This window comes from Osmerus eperlanus, chromosome 27 (genome assembly GCF_963692335.1).
Source record: "Osmerus eperlanus chromosome 27, fOsmEpe2.1, whole genome shotgun sequence".
NCBI classification, from domain to species: Eukaryota; Metazoa; Chordata; class Actinopteri; order Osmeriformes; family Osmeridae; genus Osmerus; species Osmerus eperlanus.
This window is the reverse complement of record NC_085044.1, coordinates 1,089,506-1,113,669: the sequence shown is the minus strand read 5'-3', so window position 1 is coordinate 1,113,669 and position 24,164 is coordinate 1,089,506. Positions and strand designations below refer to the sequence as shown.

At 45.4% G+C, this 24,164-nt stretch overlaps 1 protein-coding gene across 13 annotated transcripts in view; it reads left to right on the top strand.

The window, feature by feature from the left end:
- Positions 1 to 7,421: 7,421 nt before the first annotated feature.
- Positions 7,422 to 24,164, top strand: part of ncam1a (neural cell adhesion molecule 1a) — a 152,649-nt gene continuing 135,906 nt past the window's right edge. For 5 of the 13 annotated variants that reach the window (XM_062453887.1, XM_062453884.1, XM_062453883.1 and 2 more), the window contains exon 1: positions 7,423 to 7,645. In XM_062453887.1, the coding sequence (XP_062309871.1) occupies positions 7,594 to 7,645 (52 nt within the window). In that variant the 5' untranslated portion in view covers positions 7,423 to 7,593. Of the gene's footprint in view, positions 7,646 to 24,164 lie in introns of all 13 variants that reach the window. The other 8 variants (XM_062453886.1, XM_062453882.1, XM_062453885.1 and 5 more) reach the window with 2 other exon arrangements.

Below are 24,164 nucleotides of genomic sequence, written 5' to 3'. Positions count from 1 at the left end.
TGCAGCACTTCAGGTTTGTCGTTAATGAGCACAGAAAGTGTAAACTCCAGGTAAATGCTGAGGGAACATCAATACATTAAGCATTAAGAACTGTCGTAGATGTTGGATATTCATTCAAACGGTTTGGCCCGCCAGTCGGAAGTCAGGTTTACCAAACACCCAAGTGTTTCTGTTTGTGGGTATCTGGACTGGACATGCTTTCAGGCTGTTGATGCAGGTATGAACAGGGAGTAATTTCTGGTGTGGTATTAAAGGCTCAATATGGGTGCCATCAACCTCCCCCCCCTCCCTCCCTCCCCCCCCTGCAGCCACAGGAACTGTTTAATCCGAGACTTGTTTACGAGGGTGCTCATGAAAGAACCCCGGTGTCCGTCCGGCTCTGTGTGTGGAGCGATCTGTGAGGTTCAACAGTGACTGAAGTCCAATCCCTGCTCCCCAGCACTGAACACTGGAGCCATCTCTGTCACTCCCAAGCTCTGTCACACATCTTCATTACTGTCAATACAGCTTGATTAGTCACTTAAGAATGTGCCAGAAGGGTTTTGAGCAGGCTTTCAGCATAGTTGGACGTTCAGTAAGCAGCACTTTGAATAGAATCAAATAGACAATGTTCTGTTGTGGGGCTTTTGTTTGTTAATTATTTTATTTTTTACTTTGTTTTTTCAATGTACATTTTTGAGACATTAGAACATAACATTTCAGAGTATATTGCACCAAAATACACTTGCTTTCTACCAGAAGATTACGGTATCTGTACCCTGGTTCCATGATCTCTCATTCCAAATATGTATTTTCCTGGCTATGATTGACACAACTACACCACTAAACAATGATTAAACTTTTGATTTTCCCCCCAAGCTTGAGGACATCCTTTGTGCTTGCAAAATGGGTTTGTTAAAAAAATGTAATGTGATAGTACAAATTTCCTATGCCGTGCAAGGTTCAAAGTACGTTATTTTATCCAAAGGAGGCTTTTGGAACCGAATCCTTTCATGCCACGAGTCCTGTTCACCCTGTTGGAGTAATCTGTTTCATGTCCTGTAGGTGTGCTCTGATTGCCAAGGAATAAGGTTATCAGATGTGGCATGTAACGGGCAGGAGGGCTAGAAGAGGGATGAACGACCATGCCTCACTTAGGGTGAGCTACCTGGACGACCCACACCTTCCATCTTAGCCCTGACCATCTGCAGGGAAATGTAGAAAAGTTCTCAATGAAGGCTGAGTCTCAGACTGAAAAAGGTCCCTTGGCTGACGACCCCTAAACTCATTAAAACCTCCAAGACCGGCTGGCTGAGATTGAATACGAATCCAGAGACATGTCAGGAGGCTAGATAATATCATGCAGATGAGGAAGCTTTGGGATAGGAGATGGCTTCGGTAAGATTCACCCTGACGTAGCTTCGGTCAGATTCACCCTGACGTGGCTTCGGTCAGATTCACCCTGACGTAGCTTCGGTCAGATTCACCCTGACGTGGCTTCGGTCATATTCACCCTGACGTAGCTTCGGTCAGATTCACCCTGACGTAGCTTCGGTCAGATTCACCCTGACGTAGCTTCGGTCAGACCTTTGCACCCTAATGTGTATTAATATATTCCCACTTAGCCTAATCGTTATGCTAACAGTTAAATAATAAACAATTTGGAGGACCCATTCCTGGTACTGTGTAAAGGATGTCGTCATACAAAAACGTCCACCAATCAGTTGATGCCAACCTTATTCACCACATGCTGAGCGAGTTTTTTCATTTAAAGATTAACGCCTCCTCAAATTACAGGGTGTTAAGATTTCTGCTGGGTTGCTGCATTTACATTTTCCGCAGAAGTAATCCGGCTCTCTGAAAGCCATTCGTGATGACTGACCCAGCTGCCACTGTTGCGTCATGCTACTGTCACCCATCAGTTGTGCCATGCAGGACAACGGGAACACACCTCATACCTCTCCCTCACTCGAAACCACTTCTAAAGGGATGTTTTTCTGGCAAGTGTCTGACCACACTATCTCTTTTTACAAACCCTGGTCTTCTTTGGTGCCGTGAACAAATAAACTGATTTAGAGCCACTCAGAAGTTTCCATTGTAAGACAACAATCGGCATTAAATTGAACAGATGGGTATCATAAAAAGGACAGTCTACGTTGCAGTTCTAGTGGGCAAAAGAGTTGATGGTACGTTCAGTAGATAAGGATATTCATCAATCTTCTGGGTTTATCTGCTGCAGAACCAACAGGGTTCTGTCAGATGAGTGGTGACAAGCAAGGCAGTAATGTTGTTTTCTTAGCAAAGTAATTGCTCTGACCTATACCTTGCTTGTCTTCGGCCATGTTTGTTTTGGAACATGTCAGCTTCTTTTGGGGGAAAAGGGGTCAGGTCTTCCATTTTGCACAAGGAAGTGGAAAGGTCAGAGGTCGATCAGGCTGGGGACTTGAAGACTTTCATTCGAATTTTTCTGTTTCGGGTTTGAAAATCTCTCAGATGGTTGGATGAAGAAGCCGTATTGCTTATATGTCGCACGTCAGGGACTGATGGCAGTTTGGTTTTAAATCCAGAACCCCAAAACATTATGACAGGAAAATCTATAAAAATAGGGTTAGGGTTGTCCCTGTACTTACTGTAAGTCGCTCTGGATAAGCGCGTCTGCTAAATGACTAAATGTAAATGTACCTGACACACAAGTACCCATTAGATCAGAACATACTGTATCCATAGGAAGGGGAAATGAACGACCATTGTGTAGGCGGCATACTGTTAAACCGCATTAAAAGGAAATTCGAGGAGCTGGCTAATGGCTCGTCATTGCAAGCTACATATTTTCACAATTGACCTTTGACCCCTCAGTTGCTCTGCTTCTCACCTTCGCCTCACTGACCTCTCTTCCATTAGTTATGTTACATAACCAACAATGGCATATTTGTACTGGAAAACACTTCAACTGTTACTCTTCTAGCTGAAAAGGGGACCAACTGGAGAAACGACAGTCATTTTCAGTGCTTAACTGAAATAAATACACTATACTTCATATCACTGAAGTCTTGCAGTGGAATAACTCAAATAATCTTGTCTACGGTCCTGTATTTACATTTACATTTATTCATTTAGCAGACGCTTTTATCCAAAGCGACTTCCAAGAGAGAGCTTTACAAAGTGCATAGGTCACTGATCATAACAACAAGATAGCCACAAAAACATTGCGAGTAGCCAAAACATGAAGCACACATTGTGAACAACCAAAGTAAGTGCCAATGGGAAGAACCATAAGAGCATGTAGTTAAACAAGTTACAATTAAACAACATGAACCGCTATAAGTGCAAGTGGAAAAAGCAAGCAACAATAATAAAAACAATATATCACAGCGAGTACAAAAATTTAAATCAGTTACCACTAACCACAAGAGCAACAAGTCTCTAAGCAAGAGTCATTGTGATCCTTGAGAAAACTAACATCGGGTCAAGCGAACCATTCCCAAGTACCGTTGTACTCCCGGAACAAGTGCGTCTTGAGCCTTTTCCTTGAGCCTATTTATTTACAGTTCTGTTTTTAGACGTGAAAATGAGCAAGCATCTTCCCCTCCCTTACGTCTTAACAGAGAAATAAATATTTAAACCTGCGCTTTGGGAGCAACGCAAAATCTTTGTTTTCCCCATGAAGCCCAGCGTAGCAGAGACGGTCAGCTGAAGCCCAGCGTAGCAGAGACGGTCAGCTGAAGCCCAGCGTAGCAGAGACGGTCAGCTGAAGCCCAGCGTAGCAGAGACGGTCAGCTGAAGCCCAGCGTAGCAGAGACGGTCAGCTCCAGGACCTTGGCTGTGTTGCCGCAGGTGTGATGTATTGATCTGTTTCAAGCACCAAACTGGCTGTCCAAACCTGGGTCGCAGGTTTGTTTTCAAACTGGGGTGGGACAGTTTTTCTTAATAACCCACGATGTGACTTAATAAAAATCGCTTGTGTGTTTGTGTGTGTGGGTGGGGGGTCAGATTTGATGTTTTCAAAAAAGCGAAAGACTGAGTGGTTCATGTAAGACGTGTAAGTCTAATGAATGCTACACCCCTGGTCTAAACGAAGACTGGTGTTAAGGAAGCGCCACGTCTACCGTGTGCTATCAGATGTCCCATGTGTGTTTCAGACGGACACACAGACCGCATGTCCTCCACAGACTCGGCTGAAGGACAGTGCTTTGGGGCACCCTGGTATGTCTGATTGTGTGATTTGTCTGAATGCTCAGTTGAAGAGTACTCTGACGAGTCTCAGAGTCAGGGCTGCCGTTGTATCCATGTGAAGAACGTAGCTGCATCCGGGTTGTCGGTTTGCTAACATACCAGGGCTGCTGATATGAACAGCACCATTTTAATCACAGCCGGCAGCAATCCTTAAACAGGAGGCCTCAACGCGATTGGCCTCAAACGCCCCCGTGCATCTGGTTGTCATAGCAACAAATGGCCCCCTTCGATAGTTTGTATGGATTTATTTTGTTTAAGTGCGTGACCTCTTTCGAGGTGAGGTGAAATGGTCACAATGAAATTAAGACTTGTATAATCGAGCCATGCACTGGCAGAGGTCACATCTGTTGTACAGATGAAGACAATGTATCTGGAAAGACAAGTTTTAATTTCTTGATGCACTTGTTCGTCACTTGCATCGAGTGATTCTTCAAGACGTGGATAGAACAAAGCTTTGAGCGTGTTCCTCAGGATACAGGTTAATGCAAGACGTGTCATTTGGAAATTGCCATTTGCTGGCAAATAAAGAAGCTAATATGAAGTTAACCAGAAGAATCGGTTTCTAATTGTAAATAATTAAATGATTTAATTAAGTTGTTTTCGGGGAATCTGGATGTGCCCACGCAGTGTAGCGATGGACGTGCTTCTATCGTTAGCTAAATGTTTTCAACCCTTGTGTGAGGTTCAGGTCTATGGGACCCAATTTTAATGTTTACTGAAATGTTTTTTTCCCCAACCTGAGACTCATTGGTTTCGGTTCATTTTCTGGGAAGAACTTGGAAAATGAAACATTTTCGTTCAGAGAACATTGTGGATCGGCTGCGTTCACATTTACATGTGTGTGTTACAGTTACATGTGTGTTACCAGTTACATGTGTGTGTTACAGTTACATATGTGGTGTTTCAGGTCCACTGGATCCAGGAGTAATGAAAGTGGGTTTTTAGGTAAACAATTAAAAAAGATCTAACTGAACAAAACGCTGCCTGTTCTTGCCTCCTCAGGCAACAGTCATTGGCTATTATTTCCTGTGAGAACATAAGCACAAGTTGTACCGTTTTTGATTGACTTCCCTCCTGGCTGTAGTGTTGTTGTGTTGTCGAAGGTAAGCGTTATCAGTGTCGACTGAGTGTCTCTCTCACACTAATTAGTGTTCCCCCATTGGAACAACCAGTCTTCATCAAATACAACATAATCCATCACGTAAAGGCCTTGAAGGAGGGAGCGATAGGCAAACGAATGTGTGAAGGTATTCATCATTCAGTTTAGATACTCTCATATTTCCCAGACCTTATCTTGTGTAAATCCTGTGGGCAGGCTTCACAAACATCCCAGACAGAAGGCTTTTACAGGACTGTGGTGTCGACTAGCAGGAACAATATCCTCCAGGAGATTATTTTTGTTCCTTGTCCTGTTTTTGTTCCATTTCGTGATTCATTTTACAGATGTTCGATGGTCCAGGGTTTGGATTTGAACTTGGCTGGAATAACAGCACAGGCTATTTGTGTAGCTTTATCCATGGCATTGACCAAATAAAAACCAGAGTTTAAGGAAACACAATTCATAACACTACAGAACTCCCCCGTTAGATGACTTAGAAAAGTCTCTGCAGTGACTCAGGCGAACTTCTGAACAAACAGAATGAAAATAAGAATGCGTATCAACTAATGTCTGAGCATGCAGTATTTTGCGTTGAACGGTAAATGGTGGATCACTTGTCACCGATCTGACAAGAGGAAGGAAAGTGACTCAAGTCTAAAGGAAAAAATAATGATGTATGAGCAATAAGCATAACAATCTGACTCCTAGCTCACAACATTTTGACAAACAGAATCACTGTAGCTGTGTTTCTATACATGTCAAGAGATTGAATTAGAATTGGTCATACATCAAACGATGTTTACTATCAAGCACTTGTTATACACACATACAAGGTCCAATGGTTGTATAGATGTCTTTATACATCAGTTATTACTGTTGACCTATGTCTAGAGGTGGAGGCATTGAGTATATTGTATAGGACTACTGTGTAGATACACAGCATGTATGCACTGTCTGTACATAGTAGCCTACATGAGATCCATATTCAATTCATGAAATGTACATCAACACACATGAGGTGAGTTTTTTTTCCTCTATATAATATTACAAACCTTGCATTGCTTTGATCTCTTTGATGCCACGAGCATTGAGTGTTAGCGTGGCTATCATGGACAGCACTGCTGAATAACTCAATAGATTTGATAGTGCAATAGAGCCCGTGCAAAGTGCTGAGTGGACTGTTAATCAAGTCGCTACAGAAACACCTCACCGTCCTTTATGAACGCAGACTGGGGCGTCCGCACCTGCCGTAATGATTTACTTGCTGTAGTCACCGTGAAAACAACATAAATGAAACGTGGTTTGCTTACTCAGCATGACGTGTTTAGCCGCTCTTGAGGGATGGGTATGGGTTTAGTCCGTTTCTGGTTCGAAGGGATGGCGGGAGAGAGAATGAATGTGCACTTTTTTTTTTTATTCAGATGAGACTTAGGTGATGCACTGCAAGAAGATGCCCCATTTTCACTGGAAGCGTCGTATTAATTAGGCCACCGGGTGTGTGGCTGCCATGACCAGATGGTGAGACGGATCCAGCCTGCTGAAAGTACGAACTGTCTAATTATTCATGCCATTGGCCGGCCCAGGCAGGTATCTCAGCGCTGTGAAATTGGGCGTAAAACAGAGCGTGGGTTCTAACAGAGCTTAAACAAGCGCTGCGTGGATGAATTATTAGGTGTCAGAACTTTAAGATTAAAAGAGAGGCCAATTTTTGGGAAGGTCAAATATGGAAAACCGTGTACGTTCGACGCGTGCGGTTATATGTTTTCCGTCTCACCAGCAGGTGAACTACTTTATTTTGGACACATTATTTGTTTCTTTCACTGTTATTTGCATTCCCTTAAAAAAAAAAAACAACGACAGTAAGATAATGTAGGTGTTATAACTTGGAGCAAAACAAACATTTAGGCTCCTGAGATTCCTAATCCTTATAACTCCCAATGCTCCATTTCAAGATTTTCCGAGCGCACCATCTGCCGTTTCCCTGTGTGAAGCGGCTTCAGCAATCTCCATAGTTGAGCGCACTAGTTTGTTGTAGCATCCCCTTCAAGTGTGTGAGCGCCAACGCGCTTGTCCGGGCGGATTAATTCGTGTTGTGTGTGTGCTACGGCTGCTTCTTGTCACTCACTCTGCGAGCTGTTCGCGTGCGTACCGGGTAGAGGCAAGGACCAATTCATATCCTATTGATACCAGCATAGTTGGAAAACGAAAATATATTTTAACATCGACATCAACTGACCAACTGCATCTATTCTTCAAGGAGAATATCTTTGTGAGAGATTGCAATGCTTAAAACAAGGGATCTCATCTGGGCATTGCTCTTCTTTGGCTATGCAGGTAAGTGCTTTTTATAGATTTATGTTTTTAGTAATTACTATAGATGGCCCCTTTGTACATCAGTGTTTGCAAGTTTTCAATCCAGTTCGGATAGAGAAGCATCCCAGCGCGCTCAATGCAAATAGCGTCTTCTGTGCTGTGCCTCTAGGATAGACAGTTAGTTCACTCAGACTGTAACTGTCGCGATGAGATATTCAGAGGTTATGAACACATTCCCATCATCACCAATATTGAACAAAGTAGCCTAGCCTAAAAGAGAGGATATTTAAAAGCCCCAAATAGGACAAAATTGACGCATATCGGAGTTTCACTTTGTAACGTAAATTATAAATCAAATCGATTTCCCTGGTGTCCCTATCGTGTGGTTAAAGGGTAATGACGCCTTAAAGTAAATTGCTTTTTTCATGGTTCGTACTTTTTATGGACACTTTTGCTAATAGTTTTATACAGACTCGAATTTGCTGTTGCTAAGGTTTGGATTAGCTTCTAGAGATTGATGCATTCAGGTCTATAGAGAAGTCCCAACGGTCCTTTGTGCAAGCCAAATACCCCAGCAGTCTCCTTCTCCTATATGCCCATGTATTTCTATACACATACCCTATTACATTTACAACAATAACAGGCCTAACAGTCTACAATTTATCACCAGTTCCGTTAATTCAGTACTCAATAATACGCTCCGAGCGTCGATGCTTATGGGCATGCTTTGTTTCCTTCCGCACCTGCAAACGAATTTGGCTGCGCACTTGTTCAGAAACGCTGTTTACGATGAATTCAAGAGACGTGGGAGAAATTAGCACTCAGACTCATTTTATTTAAAATGAAATGCGGTTATGAAGCCAGAATATTTTTCCATAAATTGAATGTAAACACATATATGATGTGGGTTTATTTGTAAGTCTATAGAGTGTGGCTGTGAGAATAAAAACGCTACTGAACTATTTGAGAACTTTCTTTGATTAGTTAGCTTCTAACTTCCATTCTACATGTTTTAGTTGTTAAGCGCTGAACTAACATGCATGTGCTACACTGATTTGTGAGGCGGTGTTCGACCCAACCCACTATGTTCTCGCCAAAGATAGCCACTGACTTTGTCCGAATTGAATATAGATTTTTGGGAAATATGGTGACACGAAGTATCTGACTGTTACTACAGTGTGTTGGTGTTTTGTGTGTTTTGTGTTAAGGGGGTGGAGGGGTAAGATTTCTGTTCAGTGATGTTATATTTAACAGAATTGTCCTTGTTGCAATCATACATTTTATGGTAAACAATGCGCTCCAATCAGAATGAGAGGTAGTCGGCGGGAGGGGACCCGTTATTTTACCCCTCCCCCGTCCCGTTCCCCCTTCCCCCCACCCGTCCCCCCCCTCCCCCCGTCCCTGCCCTTCCCTCCCCCTCCCGTCCCAACCTCCCGTGACACAGGCAGACTCATACACACCCTCGACAACAATTAACAGAGAAAACAAATGTTTTGACCAAGATGCTTCGTTTGTTTACAAACACAAACGCCACTTAATGAAACACATATCCATGGCAACTGAGCATTTATAAGAAGATTTTTCGTTTTTTCCCCTCAAGTAAAAACAAACAAACAACCTGTATTTTAAGTTGCCATGTGGACCACAGAACAGTAGGGGGATGTTAAGAACAGCTCGCAATCTACAGTCCATTAACAACAGTCTCTTCTGTATTATAATACAGGATCATGGTAACATTACATCAATGCCATAGTTTCCACAAAGAGAAATACATTAAATATATGAATAATTGTATTTGAACGGCCTGGGCTAATTAAGGGATAGGGCCTGACAGTAATACTCTCTTACAGAAGCAGGATTTAACAATTTGTCCTGGAACAATGTAATTAAACTATTCATTTCCAGTTCTACTGCACTGATAATTCAGTTGTGATGCCAGTGACTTAAAACTCAGGGCAAGAGACAAGAGACATGGCAGAGCTTAGATCACAACTAGAACTTCATGAAATTCAACGCAATTTCAGAGGCGGAATCCGAATATGAAAGTGCCTTATCTTGCCTCTCAAGAACACAAGGACACAGAGACTGTGAGTTGGGATGTGTCAAGTGTTCTGGTTCAGAACAGTATGAGGTGATTGCTTCAGTTTTGCAGCCTCAATGCACACAGAGAAACAACCTTGACAGACTCATAGATGTAGTTGAAAAAAGAAGCACATTTTGAGGAATGGCATCACCTTTCCGGACTATTTACTTAATGTACGTCCCCCTTGATATCTCTGCGCCAGTTTAATGAAGTTTCTATATTTGGTTTTTCCTGTCAATGTTTGAGTATCCCAAAGAGGAACAATGTGATTTGAGACTGGAGGTAGTGGTGCAGGAACCAAGCCCATGACATGGTACTGTGTTGATGTGTTAATATTAGAGCGCAGCTGTTCCAGAGAGCCCGAGCTATTTGGTACTTGTGTCACAAGTAATGCAAGCCAAATGCGAGGTCCTGCCATACAGGGCAATAACACTGTCATGCATGGCATTCAATAAATTCTCTAGGCAGCAACAATCTCTGGACAGTGTTTCTGTGAAGGCACTGCATGTTTAAGGGAGTATTTTAAAGTTTAAAACGAGAAGAAAATAACAACAACTGTAGTTTTAAGGACGTTTGAGAAAGAAATGGGTTGTTTACGTTGACCTCAAAAAAGAGGGTGAAGTTTAGGATTAGTCAACAGTTGTGGGGGGGGAAAAAAGTAAACAAATCCAAGATGGCTACCATCTGGGACTTCAGCTCTGTGGCAAGACTTCAGCTCTGTGGCAAGTTCAAAGCCTCTATGAAAATAAGATTGCCTATTTCTGTGAGAGGGAAACTGTAAAAAGGACCCTAACAAGGGAAAATTATAAGTCTCATGGTCTGGTGTGTTGCTTAGAACGGGATATGAATAAAAAAAATCCTGCTGCATACTTTAAGCGCAGTCTTTTCTCAGTTGGAGGAGGACTGTTGCTGTGACACACAAGTCTGTTTCTCTTTTCTGCAATGCTGATAGTGACAGCTTGTGTTAGAGGAAATGTGTCTTGTTTGCGTATAAACTGCTTATAAATGCTGTCTTCCTTTGCTTTTGAAGGTGATGGTATGGTATTTTCCCATCAATAACAACATATCCCTCTCCTGGTGTGTCCATTACAGGGAAGGGAACTACAAACTCTTAGCTGTATTTGTTCCTCTTGCGTCTCTCCCAGTCATGGATCCTGTGGTCAATGGTGATCGTATTCACTTAAGATGTTTCAAGACCAATGTGTCTAGGGTAGTTCAGACAGAAGTGGAGATGGGGCGGCAATTCAATTTTGCAAGGCCAAATGTGATTTTCTGTGGTTCTTAGATAAGGCACATTTAGAGGGAGTGATTTCATCCAGCACGAGTGGTCTTCATGGAACATAAACTAAAAGAGCCTCTTTGAATTCCAGTTCAAAAGCATAAAAGTTTAAGTATTCTGCTGTTCTTCACTCCCACGATAATAGATTAAGTAAGCAATAAATTACAGTTTTGCTCTGATGTTGCACCAGGCTATAGATGATTCAATGTGAAACAAAACCTGTTTGTTGAGACACGAGCCTTCACCATAACCTTGTTTATATTGCATCACTTCAGTCTTTTGGCTTATGGTTATGCTATCCTCACTCTTAAGGCTCTTTGCGAATTCCACAGCTGAGCATGATAGAAGCTTAAATTGTCTGTTTATTTCATCACAACTCGTAATTGTTGGTTTACAGAGTGACCATGGTACAAACAACATCAAATCCAGTGCCAATTAAGATGTCTGAATATTGAGTTAATCAAAATTAAGTTAATCAAGAAAATTGTTTCAGTTTCAAATGAATCAAAGGACTTCTTCATTTCACCTTTATCCTAAAATCTAAATCAATGAAAGAACAAAAATGGTTACAAAATGTAAAATGACTCCACTGGCTTTGAGTTGTATTTTTCCATGGCTTCTGTTTGATAAGGATGGCCTGTCTTTGCATATTAATCAATTCATGAATAGGAACCCAGACTGATTTGCATTGTGTAAGCTCTGAAGGCGTCCTATAGTGTATTGGAGGGAAAAGAGAGAAAAGGGGGGGTTTGTCATTCTGAAAGGCAATGTACCCCCCCCCCCCCACCCGCCCACGAGCACCCCCCCCCTTCACCCTCCTCCGACCCCCCACCCCTCACCCCCCTGGTGTCTGAAAAGATTCAGTTCTTCGTTGGAGTGGAAAGGTCTTGGCAAACCAAGACCCAAGAAGAGGGCTTGTACGACACACACAACCTTCACAAACACACATATGGAAAAAACAAAAGGCATCCGCCATTAATGTTTTGACACGCACCCACCCACGGACCCTTTAGGGCCTACCGTACCAGCAGACAAACACAGCCTCGAAGGTTGGGGGTTGGGGAGGGGATGAGGGGGAGGAGGGGGATGAGGGGGAGGAGAGGGATGAGGGGGAGGAGGGGGGATGAGGGGGATGAGGTGGATGAGGGGGGATGAGGGGGATGAGGGGGAGGGTTCCACCAGGAGAACTCGAGGGCTGTGTGTTCTCCATGGTCCCTCAAGCTCAGGTAGTGACTAATCACAATGATGTAACGCCTAGTAACAGATCTGAGCTCATCCTGGGGGTAAGCCTCCTCATCCCTGATTGGTCTAGACTCCTCGTCCCACGATTGGTCTAGCTTCCTCGTCCCCTGATTGGTCTAGCCTCCTTGTCCCTGATTGGTCCTGGCTGGGCGTGCGCAGGTGTCTTGGTTATTCCTGAAGCGTCTTTTGTGTGTAGAGTAAAACAACATGGAGCCCTGAGGGAGAAGGAGAGTGAGACTGGCTGATAGCTCCTCTGGTGTTGTTTACTTCTTAAATTGGCCTCGCCGTCTTTGCGCGCGAGGCGAGCTGGTGATACGAGGGGTGTGATGTATAATAGATAAGAAACAATTTGAAAAAGCTTATGACTGAAATTAGAACACGGTTTGACTAAGCATGCGCGCAGACAATCATTTCTGTCTGTTAAAGAGGTTTTTCTGTTTTTGAAAAGCATCAGCATATTTTTTAAAAGGCCAATTAATTTCCACACCTATGGCATATCAAACATCCCCCTCTATATTCAACTACAGCTCAGACTTTCTGAATAGTATGTGATGAGAACTTTAAGTGGAGACAAACAGCGAGGAGAAAAGTAATTATTGAGGCAAGTAGAAGAACAGAGAAATATTAATGAGTTTCTTTCATTTCTCGGCAAAAGAAGAAAAAATACGGTCTCTCAAAGCTTAATGAAATGGATATTGAGTTTGTGTCTACAGGCAATGATTTGAATCACATAAACTATCTTCTGTTGGCTTGGATATCTACTCTAAATGTGAAAACAGCGAAATTAATTTAAGATAGAGGAGGCGATACCAATACAGACAGTGGCCTTTTTATTTCTTATTCATGTGTGTGGAGCTGTGAAGTGACATAGCACAGCCGTACAGAGCCTGGTAAGGCATGCCCTTCACCAGGCGGCGCCATGCACGCTTCCAAAGGATTATTGACAGTCAGGTGTCATTGCTGCTCTGTCACCCTTCAGTCTCTGTCTCTTGAATGCCGTTCGCCACCGGACCTTGAGCCACACATCAGGATGAGTTTGAAATCAAGGCCTTCTGGGGGCGTCCTGGTAGCTCACTGGGCAGGTGCCCACACGCAGCAACCTGGGTTCGATTCCAACTCGGGCCATCAATGCATGTCTTCCTCTCTCTCTCCTCCCTCATGTGTCCTGTATAGCTCTAACTATCTCTGTTCAATAAAGCCATGAAGGGCAGAGAGTATATCCTCAGTTATAAAAAAAAAAAAGTTGTTTCCCCACAAATCTCACCCAGATTTGAAAACAAACCTACGCCGCTGGAAGGGATGAATGGTGATGTTTTGGTGCTGCGCTGTAGCAGGTGGTTGGTAGACTGATTGAATACTGATGAATCTGTGTTGAATACTCGATTCATCAGGAAACCGCTGGGTCATATGCCGTCGTTACCAAAAGTCCCTTATTTAAAGATCATGTTTTCTTGCTGGCCACAGCAATAAGACTCCTCCGACTCCTAATCTTTCTCAGCCTCGATGTGAAGGACCCTTTTAACAATGTCACCATGTGACCCTGTTCAAGAACCTGAATGTGGGGTGACTCTGTCCTGTCTGTAGTCAAGCTGCTTGGCTTTCTAAGAATAGGGAGGCCTATGATTTATTAGGGTTATGCACTAAAACAATATGAAAGAAGAGCTCATAAAGACAAAATCCCTGCTGGCACCTCTCTATTCACCCAGCAATGAAGGAGGGAGGGATACAAAGGAGGAGGGGGAGGAGGGGGGGGAGGAGGAGGGGGTGGAGGGGGAGGAGGGGGGGAGGAGGAAGAGAAAGAACGAGGGGACAAAAGAAAGTGTCATCAGGGAGGGGCTGAGGGGTCGGGGAGGGAGAGAGAGAAGGAAGGGGAGAGAGAGGTGGGTTGGAGGGAAGTAGAGGGAGGGGTGGAGGGAGGGGTGGAGGGAGGGAGGGAGAGGGAGGGGGAGGGGTGGAGGGAGGTACAGACAGAGTGAGAGCGCGGCTGAATTGATTGTTTTCCGTTGTTGTGTTGAGGCCCATCATCAGTAATAAGACTCATTGAAAGAGGAGGCGATGCTCTCTCTCTCTCTGTCTCTGTCTTTCTCTTTCTCTGTCTCTGTCTCTCATTCATTCATTTATTCATTCATCTGGCCTGTGTTTTGTTAATGTTTCATTCCGAAATTGTAGCATCAGTGAAATAAACACATCCCCTTTCTTTCTTTTAAGACTTCAGGGCCAGTGAAATGGTTCTGGTCGCACCTGTTGGAAGTCAATTCTTAGCCTCAGTAGGACCAGAAAGCATTGTGCTAAAGTGACAAGTTGACATCCTGAATTACTACCATTTTTCTCTAAATACAACTGACCGAGTACTTTGAATCCTTTTACTGTCAGAAAGCCGTACCCTGACTCTTAGTCATGGGAAGGTTCTGTAAACCCATGATTAGCTTTTAATCTAATGTCAGTATCAGTTTCCTCCATGCCAAGGGTCTCACAGATGGATGGACAGACCTGACATCTGCGCCTTGGTTGGAGGTTGATTGAAGGCCCAATCACAAAGAACAAGGTTGTCTTGGCTCCTATTTAATTCCCACTCTTGGGACTTGAGCCTGTGGCCTGTATCTGCGCTGATATAATCAATGTCCTTTTTCAGCAGACCTTCAGTAAGGGTCAGGAATGTCTGGTGCACCTGTCTATGATCGCCCCAGATTTTTAAAGATTTCCTATTTCTCCTCTCTCCAACCCTGGATATCTCTCCCTAGCTTCGACTTGGCAGCTATTTATCTCTCTTTTCTAAAGAACACTGTGTCCTCGCACTGTAAAACATTGCTGTGTCATGGACGAACCAATCAGAACCAATAACGGTATGTTCTGGAAGTTCTCAGTTGAGGGTCCAGTGTCAGACTGATCTCTCATTAGCGGCTGATGAAACGCCGAGGAGAAGTGAGATCTGGGCAGATTAAAAGGGGATGACCCGTCGTTGCACGTTGCCAGGTCAATCATCTTTGGGGGCATTCAATCTGTCTACAGGCTGCCAACAAGCAGGCTGTTTTTATCTCAGCCATCCCCCATCTCTGTTTTGCCCCATTTCTCAGGGCGGGTAGGTAGAGGAGGTGAACAGGGCAGGAGCTGATGCTGATGACACATCACAGCACTGATACCTCCAGGAGCTGGAGCTGGAGCTTCGAAGGAGTTTAACAGATTATCCTGATTAGGAGCAGAAATAGCCCGCGCTCCCTTGCACCTCGACCGCTCTGACCTGAAAAGAAACAGGCCTATTTGTTTGAAGTGGATGCTTATTGAGTCACACCGACAGATGAAAAGCAGTTTCACCTCCCGGGGTCCAACCACAAGAATTTTACGTCTTGTTGTTTTGGTCAGCAGTTTTTGGCGGTTGTAACTCGAAGACATCCTCCTCATCATCTGTGACACAGTGGGAGCAGGGAGCCTGGTCTTCTCCCAGAGGGAAGGCATCTGTTTGCAGAAAGCGAGGAGGGTGTTACCCCACACATGACTGATACAGTCCTACCGGACAGGCCGCCTGTCTGCCTGAACACTGAATCAACGCCAGCTCGCCTCATTTCCTCTACAGTGTGAAAGCACTGATTAGCCCATTAACAGGATCCATACGACATACAGTATAACACAGTGGCCAGGCAGGTATTATAATGCTGGATTCATATATTGACACATGGTATCTTGGGAAACTGTCCAAAGCTTGTTTGAGCAGCTCAATAATGCATAGTTTAATGTGCTCAGTGGCTTGGGCCTATGAAACCGAGGCTGGATTTCCCATGAAGATACATGTTTGTTGATTGGTGTGGCAGTTGAACGGTAATTAGACATTAGGGTGTTTACCTCTCCTGGTAGTGTAAACAGGAGGGGAGGACAGGGAGGGATAAGGATGGAGGGAGGAGGAGAGGGAGGGATAAGGATGGAGGGAGGAGGAGGAGAGGGAGGGAGGAGGAGAGGGAGGGAGGAGGAGAGGGAGGGATAAGGATGGAGGGAGGAGGAAAGGGAGGGATAAGGATGGAGGGAGGAGGAGAGGGAGGAGGAGGATGGAGGGAGGGAGGAGGAGAGGGAGGAGGAGGAGAGGGAGGGAGGAGGAGAGGGAGGGATAAGGATGGAGGGAGGAGGGATAAGGATGGAGGGAGGAGAAGAGGGAGGGAGGAGGAGAGGGGGGAGGAGGAGAGGGAGGGATAAGGATGGAGGGAGGAGGAAAGGGAGGGATAAGGATGGAGGGAGGAGGAAAGGGAGGGAGGAGAGGGAGGGATAAGGATGGAGGGAGGAGGAGGAGAGGGAGGGAGGAGGAGAGGGGAGGGAGGAGGAGAGGGAGGGATAAGGATGGAGGGAGGAGGAGAGGGAGGGAGGAGGAGAGGGGAGGGAGGAGGAGAGGGAGGAGGAGGAGAGGGAGGAGGAGGAGAGGGAGGGAGGAGGAGAGGGAGGGAGGAGGAGGAGAGGGAGGAGGAGAGGGAGGGAGGAGGAGAGGGAGGAGGAGGAGGAGAGGGAGGAGAGGGAGGAGGAGAGGGAGGAGGAGAGGAGAAGAGAGAAGGAAAGGTATTAGCGTTCCTGTAGCTTAAACATTTCAAAAAGGTGCAATTAGCCAAAAGCGTGTTTCAAGTGTATTCCCTCCCTAATATATTTAAGCTATGTTCACAGTCTTTAAAAAGCCAGTAAAAGAATTGCAGTTCTCACTCACAAACACATATATCACGTTGGTTGGAAGTGGCTTTTGTGGTTGCGCCGCGCCTTATTTGAAGGTTTAATGACTCTAGAGTGTGTCTGGCTCGGTCCAGTTGGTGGAAATCAATCAGGATTGACAGCCTTTTAAAGCTAAACCCAATGAAGATGCATGCAGAGCGCCCTGGGCTCTTTAAAAAGGCTATAGGAGACATTGTTCCTCTTTATAGCAGCGAGGACTCCTGGTTGGAGAAATCCATCTTGACCAGAAGACAGATGGCGGTTTGTGGGCGAGACGTGGGCTGTGTCCACAGACGAGGCCCTGGGGTTGGATGGTGTTAGTCACCCATGCTTCACAGCAGAATGTCAAACTTCTGAGTCCTGCTTTCATGTCGTTACACCTGGCTTTTCAGAAAACAGCATTGCAATTTTTTTGCAATTTCCTGCCTACCTTAACAGAGTACTTTCACTCTTATACGATTCTGATCTATAATTTTACTCTCTGACAACATAAAGAGCTTCCAGTTTGCCACTGAAATACATGCCTGTGTTTTGTTAGAAAGCTTTTTGAATCAGTCTTGCAAAGTGTTGACTCAAAGCTCCGGTTAATTTGGTGCCAGTGCTTCACTTGCATACCTCACTGCCTGTCCCTTAGAGACCTCAGGGGACAGTGTGGGCTCTCTGTGTCCTGGGCACACATCTTTTCTTTTTTTTTGGGGGGGGGGGGGGGTGTCCTCATTAATCATTGTGTCAGATTTACCCAGGCCAAATTATAACCAGAATATTTCTGCGTGTCAGAAAAAGGGTGAACTAGGAGATCGTGACCCACCATGGGAAATGGAGAAAATGAGGAGGATGGAGGGAGGGATGGAGAAAGGGACTGGAGCTGCTATAGAGCCTCTTTTTGTCTCTCACTCCCGTTGGTCTCTCTCTTTCTCTGTTCCACTTTCTCTCGCTGTCTATCTCTGTGTTCCTGTGTTCCATTCTGCCTCTCTGTTTCTGAGTTCCACTCTGTCTCTCTCTGTTTGTCTCTCTCTCCCTCTCATTCTCTCTCTGTTCTGGGATGTGTTTCTGTTGAGAATGGGCTGGTTGTTAGACGGGGAGCCTTGCAAGACAGGGCAGTGTAGCAGACATGGCGAACTTCCCAAGGACAGGGGCCATCTTCCTCGGCGCCTCATTAAAGCGCCCGGCTACTGTTGTTTATGGAGCCTAATGAGCTTCACAGCCATTGTCAAGGAGCAAAACAAAAAAAACGAAGCGGAGAGCACAGATGCCGCATTCTGAACTGTTACACGTCTCGTTGAAGAGGAGAGGGAGAGAGACACTCACGCAGCCTCATAATCTCTCTGGTTCTCTCTCTCCGTTTTAATCTCTCTCTCTCTTTCTCTTTATATCTGTTTCTCTCTCTTTATATCTCTCTCTTTGTTTCTCTCTCTATTTCAGTCTCTTCTCTCTCTCCCTTAGATATACACACACACACACACACACACACACACACACACACAGACAGACACACACCATCTCTATCAGTCGCTCTCTCTCTCTCATTACTGTTATTGGGGAAGACATTCTCAGGGCACCATTTTGCCTGGGACATTGAAGAGCCTTAATTAGTTCATTCCCCAATATTGTGCTTCTTACTAGTTGAATGGTTTTTAGTCCCTCTGGAGAAGCCTAAATGTCTGAGAGAGAAGCCTAAACATAAAACATTTTCCTACGAAGGCTTGAAAAAGAGAGGGAAGGATGGATGCTGGATACTGAGGAGTCAGTCATGTACGGAATTCTGCATACAAATACATGTATTTATAACAGCGATGGCCTTTTTGTGCGACAGATCCAGTTCAATGCGCCACACAACCAGATTTATGCTCCTCAGGACGGGTGGGAACACAAGAAAGAAAAAGGCAGCAATTAGCGCGTGGCTGCGTACCGCGGGGAGGAGGGAGTCTTCGCTGGGATTCACCCCGAACACTTCGGTCCCCTCCACGCCACGCGGTCCTCTACGCGGCGTTATAGGATCTTGATTTGTCGTTTTCGTAAACGGCCGGTTGAAGGAGGAAGGCGGGGCGAGCGGAGGTTGGGGTTCGGAGGAAGATGCAGAAGTCTGGGTGAGAAGGCTGATTTGCGTGAATGACTCAAGGGCATCTCTTTTTACTTGTTTTTTTCCCTCTTCAAAAACCCCAGGGACATTTTTTTCCGGCCTGGCCTTCATCTCATGCCTCTTAGTGGCGTTTTCTTGCACTTCAGGGGCAATCCGAGCTTCAGTTATAAGTTGACTATAGGCCCCAGGAAATGGGATTTGTGGAAGGTATATAATAATGATTGTCTCTGTAATTGAATTGGACGTTTAGTTGAAAGACCCTTACTGTCTACCGTGCTTCCTGTAACATGATCGTATTTGTAGATTCAAGGTATTCGAGTAATGGTATTCCGTTTCTGGGCAACAGTGTGACAGCTGTGCATGTCTTTTGTGTGTGTGTGTGTGTGTGTGTGTGTGTGTGTGTGTGGGGATGAAAGGCTGTGTCCATGGGAGCCAGTACCCAGAGCAGAGTATTGCAGCTGTGTTTGAACAGCAGGATCCAGCTTCGATCCCAGGCCCCAGAGAGACACTGCAGGATTCTCCAAATTTGAAGAATGAATGAATTTGATACGTTCCCTTTTTTCGTTTTCTTTTTTTTAAGCGTTCTAACAGGAGGAGGAAATGAGACGAGAGTCAGGGGGTGACAGGAAGGAGGACAGTTGAGACGTGCTGTTTGATGCCTCGCTTTTTAAAGAATATTCAGACTTTGTTTTGAGGCTTGACCTTTCAGGTATTATTTAGCTATGTAGACCAAGGATCCACATCTAGGAAAAAGGCTCTGGCTTTTGTCTGTCAATATCCTCACCCTTTACAAGAAATCGACATGCAGGAAAGCTAGCAGGGTGGGCGTGTAGTGGAGAGCAGTAGCTCACTACTGGATCAACCTCATTAATCACTGACCTTTGTTTTACCCAAGTGTACTTGAGGGTAGAGGGGCTGGGGTCTGTGTGTCTCTCTCTCTCTCTCTCTCTCTCTCTCTCTCTCTCTCTCTCTCTGTGTGTCTCCTGCCTTAGTCAGTAATGACGTCATACACTGTTCTGGAGAGTGATGGTAGGAAGCTGGTTGCGACCGGCTTCTTGTCTGTCCTTCATTTGACACGGAGCTCACTCACCCTGGGGCTCCACGCTGTCATCAGAGACCCTGGTTATCAGGCGCCCCCCCCGGTACCTCTACAGCAGGTACCTCCTCCTCCGGGAGACACCAGCGGCATGGTCTCTTCTCCTGACTGACACGCCCTCAGTAGCAGCTACCCAGCACACAACACCTCCACACGCAGAAGTGGGGCACAAACCGAGACGCCTTCATGCATTCACCGCTGTCATCACAAAATAAACCGTTTGATGCGTTCCCGATGCCTTGGTACAGTCACGGTTACCGTTGGCAACCCGGCAGCCGTCAAGTTGCGTGTCAAAATCTCCAGTCGCTGCTTTTGTTTGCGTTTCTTTGTTTGCAACGACGAAGAATGTAGGTCGTTTACCGTGTTTTGTGCCTCCCAATCAAAGGTCTTCGACTAGCGTGAATGGATGACTGTGACACAGCATCCATGTTCAGTCAGTGTCTGTGACTATGGTCGTCTTAAAGGGTGTGACTGTGAGGAGGGGTCTGAATAGGTCTGGTGATGACCCTTGAGGTTGAGGCAGTTTCGAGTCTGAAACCAGAATTTGAATAAACCTTGTGTTTTTTGGAAACCTTTGCATTGAACAGTGCTTCGGGAAAGACACACTTAGGCGTGTAACGTCATCGATTCGATGCATCAAATATTCTCTCTTGTTTTTTTTTTATCCTCAGCCTTTAAAATATTTATTACATTTGCTCGCTGAAGAAGGCGGATATTGGGTCTCACAAGAGAAGTTTAAGAAAGCAGTAGTCAAGTGTGATTGAAAATCGAAATGCTATAGATAGACGTGCAAATCCTTTTTGCCTATGCTGGAAAAAAGGAAAAACAGGCTTTTAAGCCATAATAACAACTGGACTTGAGGTGTAGCCTAAGAAGAGGAAATAATGGATGGGCTGAACATGACATTTTCAGAAAACACCTCAAATGACTCATGAATCCTATACGAGCTCACAAGCCTAATTGGAGAGGGAGGCTGGGGTACGTTGTCACAAGGGGGGCTGGGGTACTTTGTCACAAGGGAGGCCCAATCTCCTAGCTGCCGGTGGCACCTCCCTACCCAGAACCCCCTTCTGCACTTGCTGTGTCCGCCTACACCAAGTCTAGAAAACATCTCCCACCATGAATAATTCAGTCATAAACGATAAATAATGAAGCAGGAAACCTGCCGGGCCGTACGGAGGGTAGTCAGTCTGGGAAGTGGGGAGAGACGAGGGGAAGGTGTCTCCGTGCCTCGTGGAAGAGACGAGGGGAAGGTGTCTCCGTGCCTCGTGGAAGAGACGAGGGAAGGTGTCTCCGTGCCTCGTGGAAGAGACGAGGGGAAGGTGTCTCCGTGCCTCGTGGGAGAGACTTGCGGCGCCAGAGTGGCACCCCGCCGGGCGGCTGGGCGTGGGCGGCCCCGGGGGTGGAAGGCACGCTGCCTCTCCAGGTGAAGCTGGCAGATGGTCGGGAGCCAGGCTGGCACTCTCCCCTCCCCCAGGACCACGCCTCCGCCCCCTGCTGTGGTTAGGGGGGGGGAGTTAACGCAGACAGACTAGCCCGAGCTACACTGAGAGGCTCCCAGGGGGGGGGTTTCTGCTCGTCCTCACCTTAGACAGCCAGCCTTGGCTGTCTGATGGGTGCCGAGGGGGGTGGAGGTGATCAGGGGGGTGGAGGTGATGAGGGGGTGGAGGTGATGAGGGGGTGGAGGTGATCAGGGGGGTGGAGGTGATGAGGGGGTGGAGGTGATGAGGGGGTGGAGGTGATCAGGGGGGTGGAGGTGATGAGCGGGTGGAGGTGGGGGTGAAGGTGATGAGGGGGTGGAGGTGATGAGGGGGGTGGAGGTGATGAGGGGGGTGGGGGTGATGAGGGGGGTGGGGGTGGAGGTGATGGCGGGGGTGGAGGTGATGAGGGGGGTGGGGGTGGAGGTGATGGCGGGGGTGGAGGTGATGGCGGGGGTGGAGGTGATGAGGGGGGTGGAGGTGATGAGGGGGGTGGGGGTGGAGGTGATGGCGGGGGTGGAGGTGATGAGGGGGGTGGAGGTGATGAGGGGGGTGGAGGTGATGGCGGGGGTGGAGGTGATGGCGGGGGTGGAGGTGATGAGGGGGGTGGGGGTGATGAGGGGGGTGGAGGTGGGGGTGGAGGTGATGAGGGGGGTGGAGGTGACTCTGAGCCAGGAGGAATGAACACAGAGGACCACGCAGACACACAGACACGTTCTTTCAAGCATGATGATATTCCTTATCGAGTTCTCATCAACAGTCGATCATTCTCTCTTTCTGTTCATCTCATTCCTTCTGCCTGTCTGATTCAATCACACACACACGGACACACACACATGGACACACACACACACACGGACACACACACACACAGACACACACACACTTCCCAGTCTGTCACGATTTTACATGCCTCATTTAGTTCATTATGGGGTTATGAGCAACTCCTGAAACCGAAAAAATGAAATATATCCATTATTGGGTGTGCTTTGCCTTCGGCAAGGGAACAACCTTTGTTCTCTCACATATATATTATTATTATTATTATTTATTTTTGCCCCCCTAAAACTCAGTCAATATTTGGCCTACATAGACAACATAGGTGTCAAAAGTTTCGTCTTGGTAGCGATTGAGTTGCTTCTATTGGAATTTACGTTCCGTTGCATGGTTTAGGCTGAAGTTAAGTTTTTGTGGCGAAAAGTGAAGCTAACGGTGGCTAATTTGCTAGCCACAGTCACTGACGTTACTAACGTCACTACGTCACTAACGTCACAAAAAACACGCGTGACTACCTTTGGCAGAACATTCATTTTGCATCTGTTAACTTGGGGGATAGCTAGGCTAACTATAGCTTTACTGCAAGGCAGCTGCAGAAACGCCACAAGCAAAGAGGCCAGGGTGATAACTATTTACTAATTTTACTTTGTGATATGACACACAATTGTGATGTGTAATGTACAATATAAGCTGATATTATTAAGGAAGTACATCTACTTTCGGAAACAGTAGTCTACTATTTCACTGAAGTATTAGCATCATGACATTAGCCTGTGTTGCCCGGGCAACACATACTACAGTGGTCTATGATGTATCTGTTTTCAATCGTTAAAATAAACATTCCTCACATATACATTTTCGTTGTAGGATTTATTCTGACATTAGTAAACGATTTGTTGGTGAAATTACCATTACCTGTGGTTTCAAACCAGTGTAGCTCACTGCAACGCTGTAGCTTACGCGAGACACACTACAAAAACATCTACAGTACACAGCTGTTTAGGAAGTCAAACGGCGACAGAACATGTTCGGCACTCCCCTTACTTAAATCAAAAGTCTATCTAACTACTAATCTGAACTTCATTGCCACAGCCTAAACGTTGTCAATCTGTTCATGAAAATAATTAATTTCAGCCTAAACCGTACAACGGAACGTTAAATCCAATTCAACCAACGCAATCGCTACCAAGACGAACACAGCAGTAGTCTAGTACTGTACCGTAGTAGTAGAATTTACCGGGGCAGCTTCTCCACACAGGGCTATATCGCATTTTGCGTTGTTACTGACAATGATCGCTACCAGTGAGCTTTTTATGAATGAGCGATTTTTCACTAAATAAATGTCAAGCTTATTTACGTTTTGGGGGGCATATTTTCAGTTAGCAGATGGTACTGTTTGAATCGCGATTCCATCTTCTACTGCCGGGTAACGTCGTAGAATAATCTTCAAAGGGGGTTCTTTATTAATGAATGAATGCAATGAGTAGGCTAAATGCCTGAAAATATCATGAGAAGGGAAAAACTTAAAATGACGTTTAAGTCATAGAGATTAGGTCAATTTTTACACCGGTCTGCCAAATGTATTTGTTTTGATTCAACGATGAGGCTGCCTCTTGCAGGGGAAATGAGAAGACATCTATTTCATTCTACACTTCACTCGTATTTTCAGTTGTAAATGAGCAGCAAAAAAAAAGCTTTTAAATCTATGTCATCTTTATAAATAATAAGTATGCATTTTTATATAAAATATACAGAAATATCAGTTGTAAAAATGTCATTCAAAAACGGACCCCTGTGCAACCGACGAAAGCAAGCACACCCTACA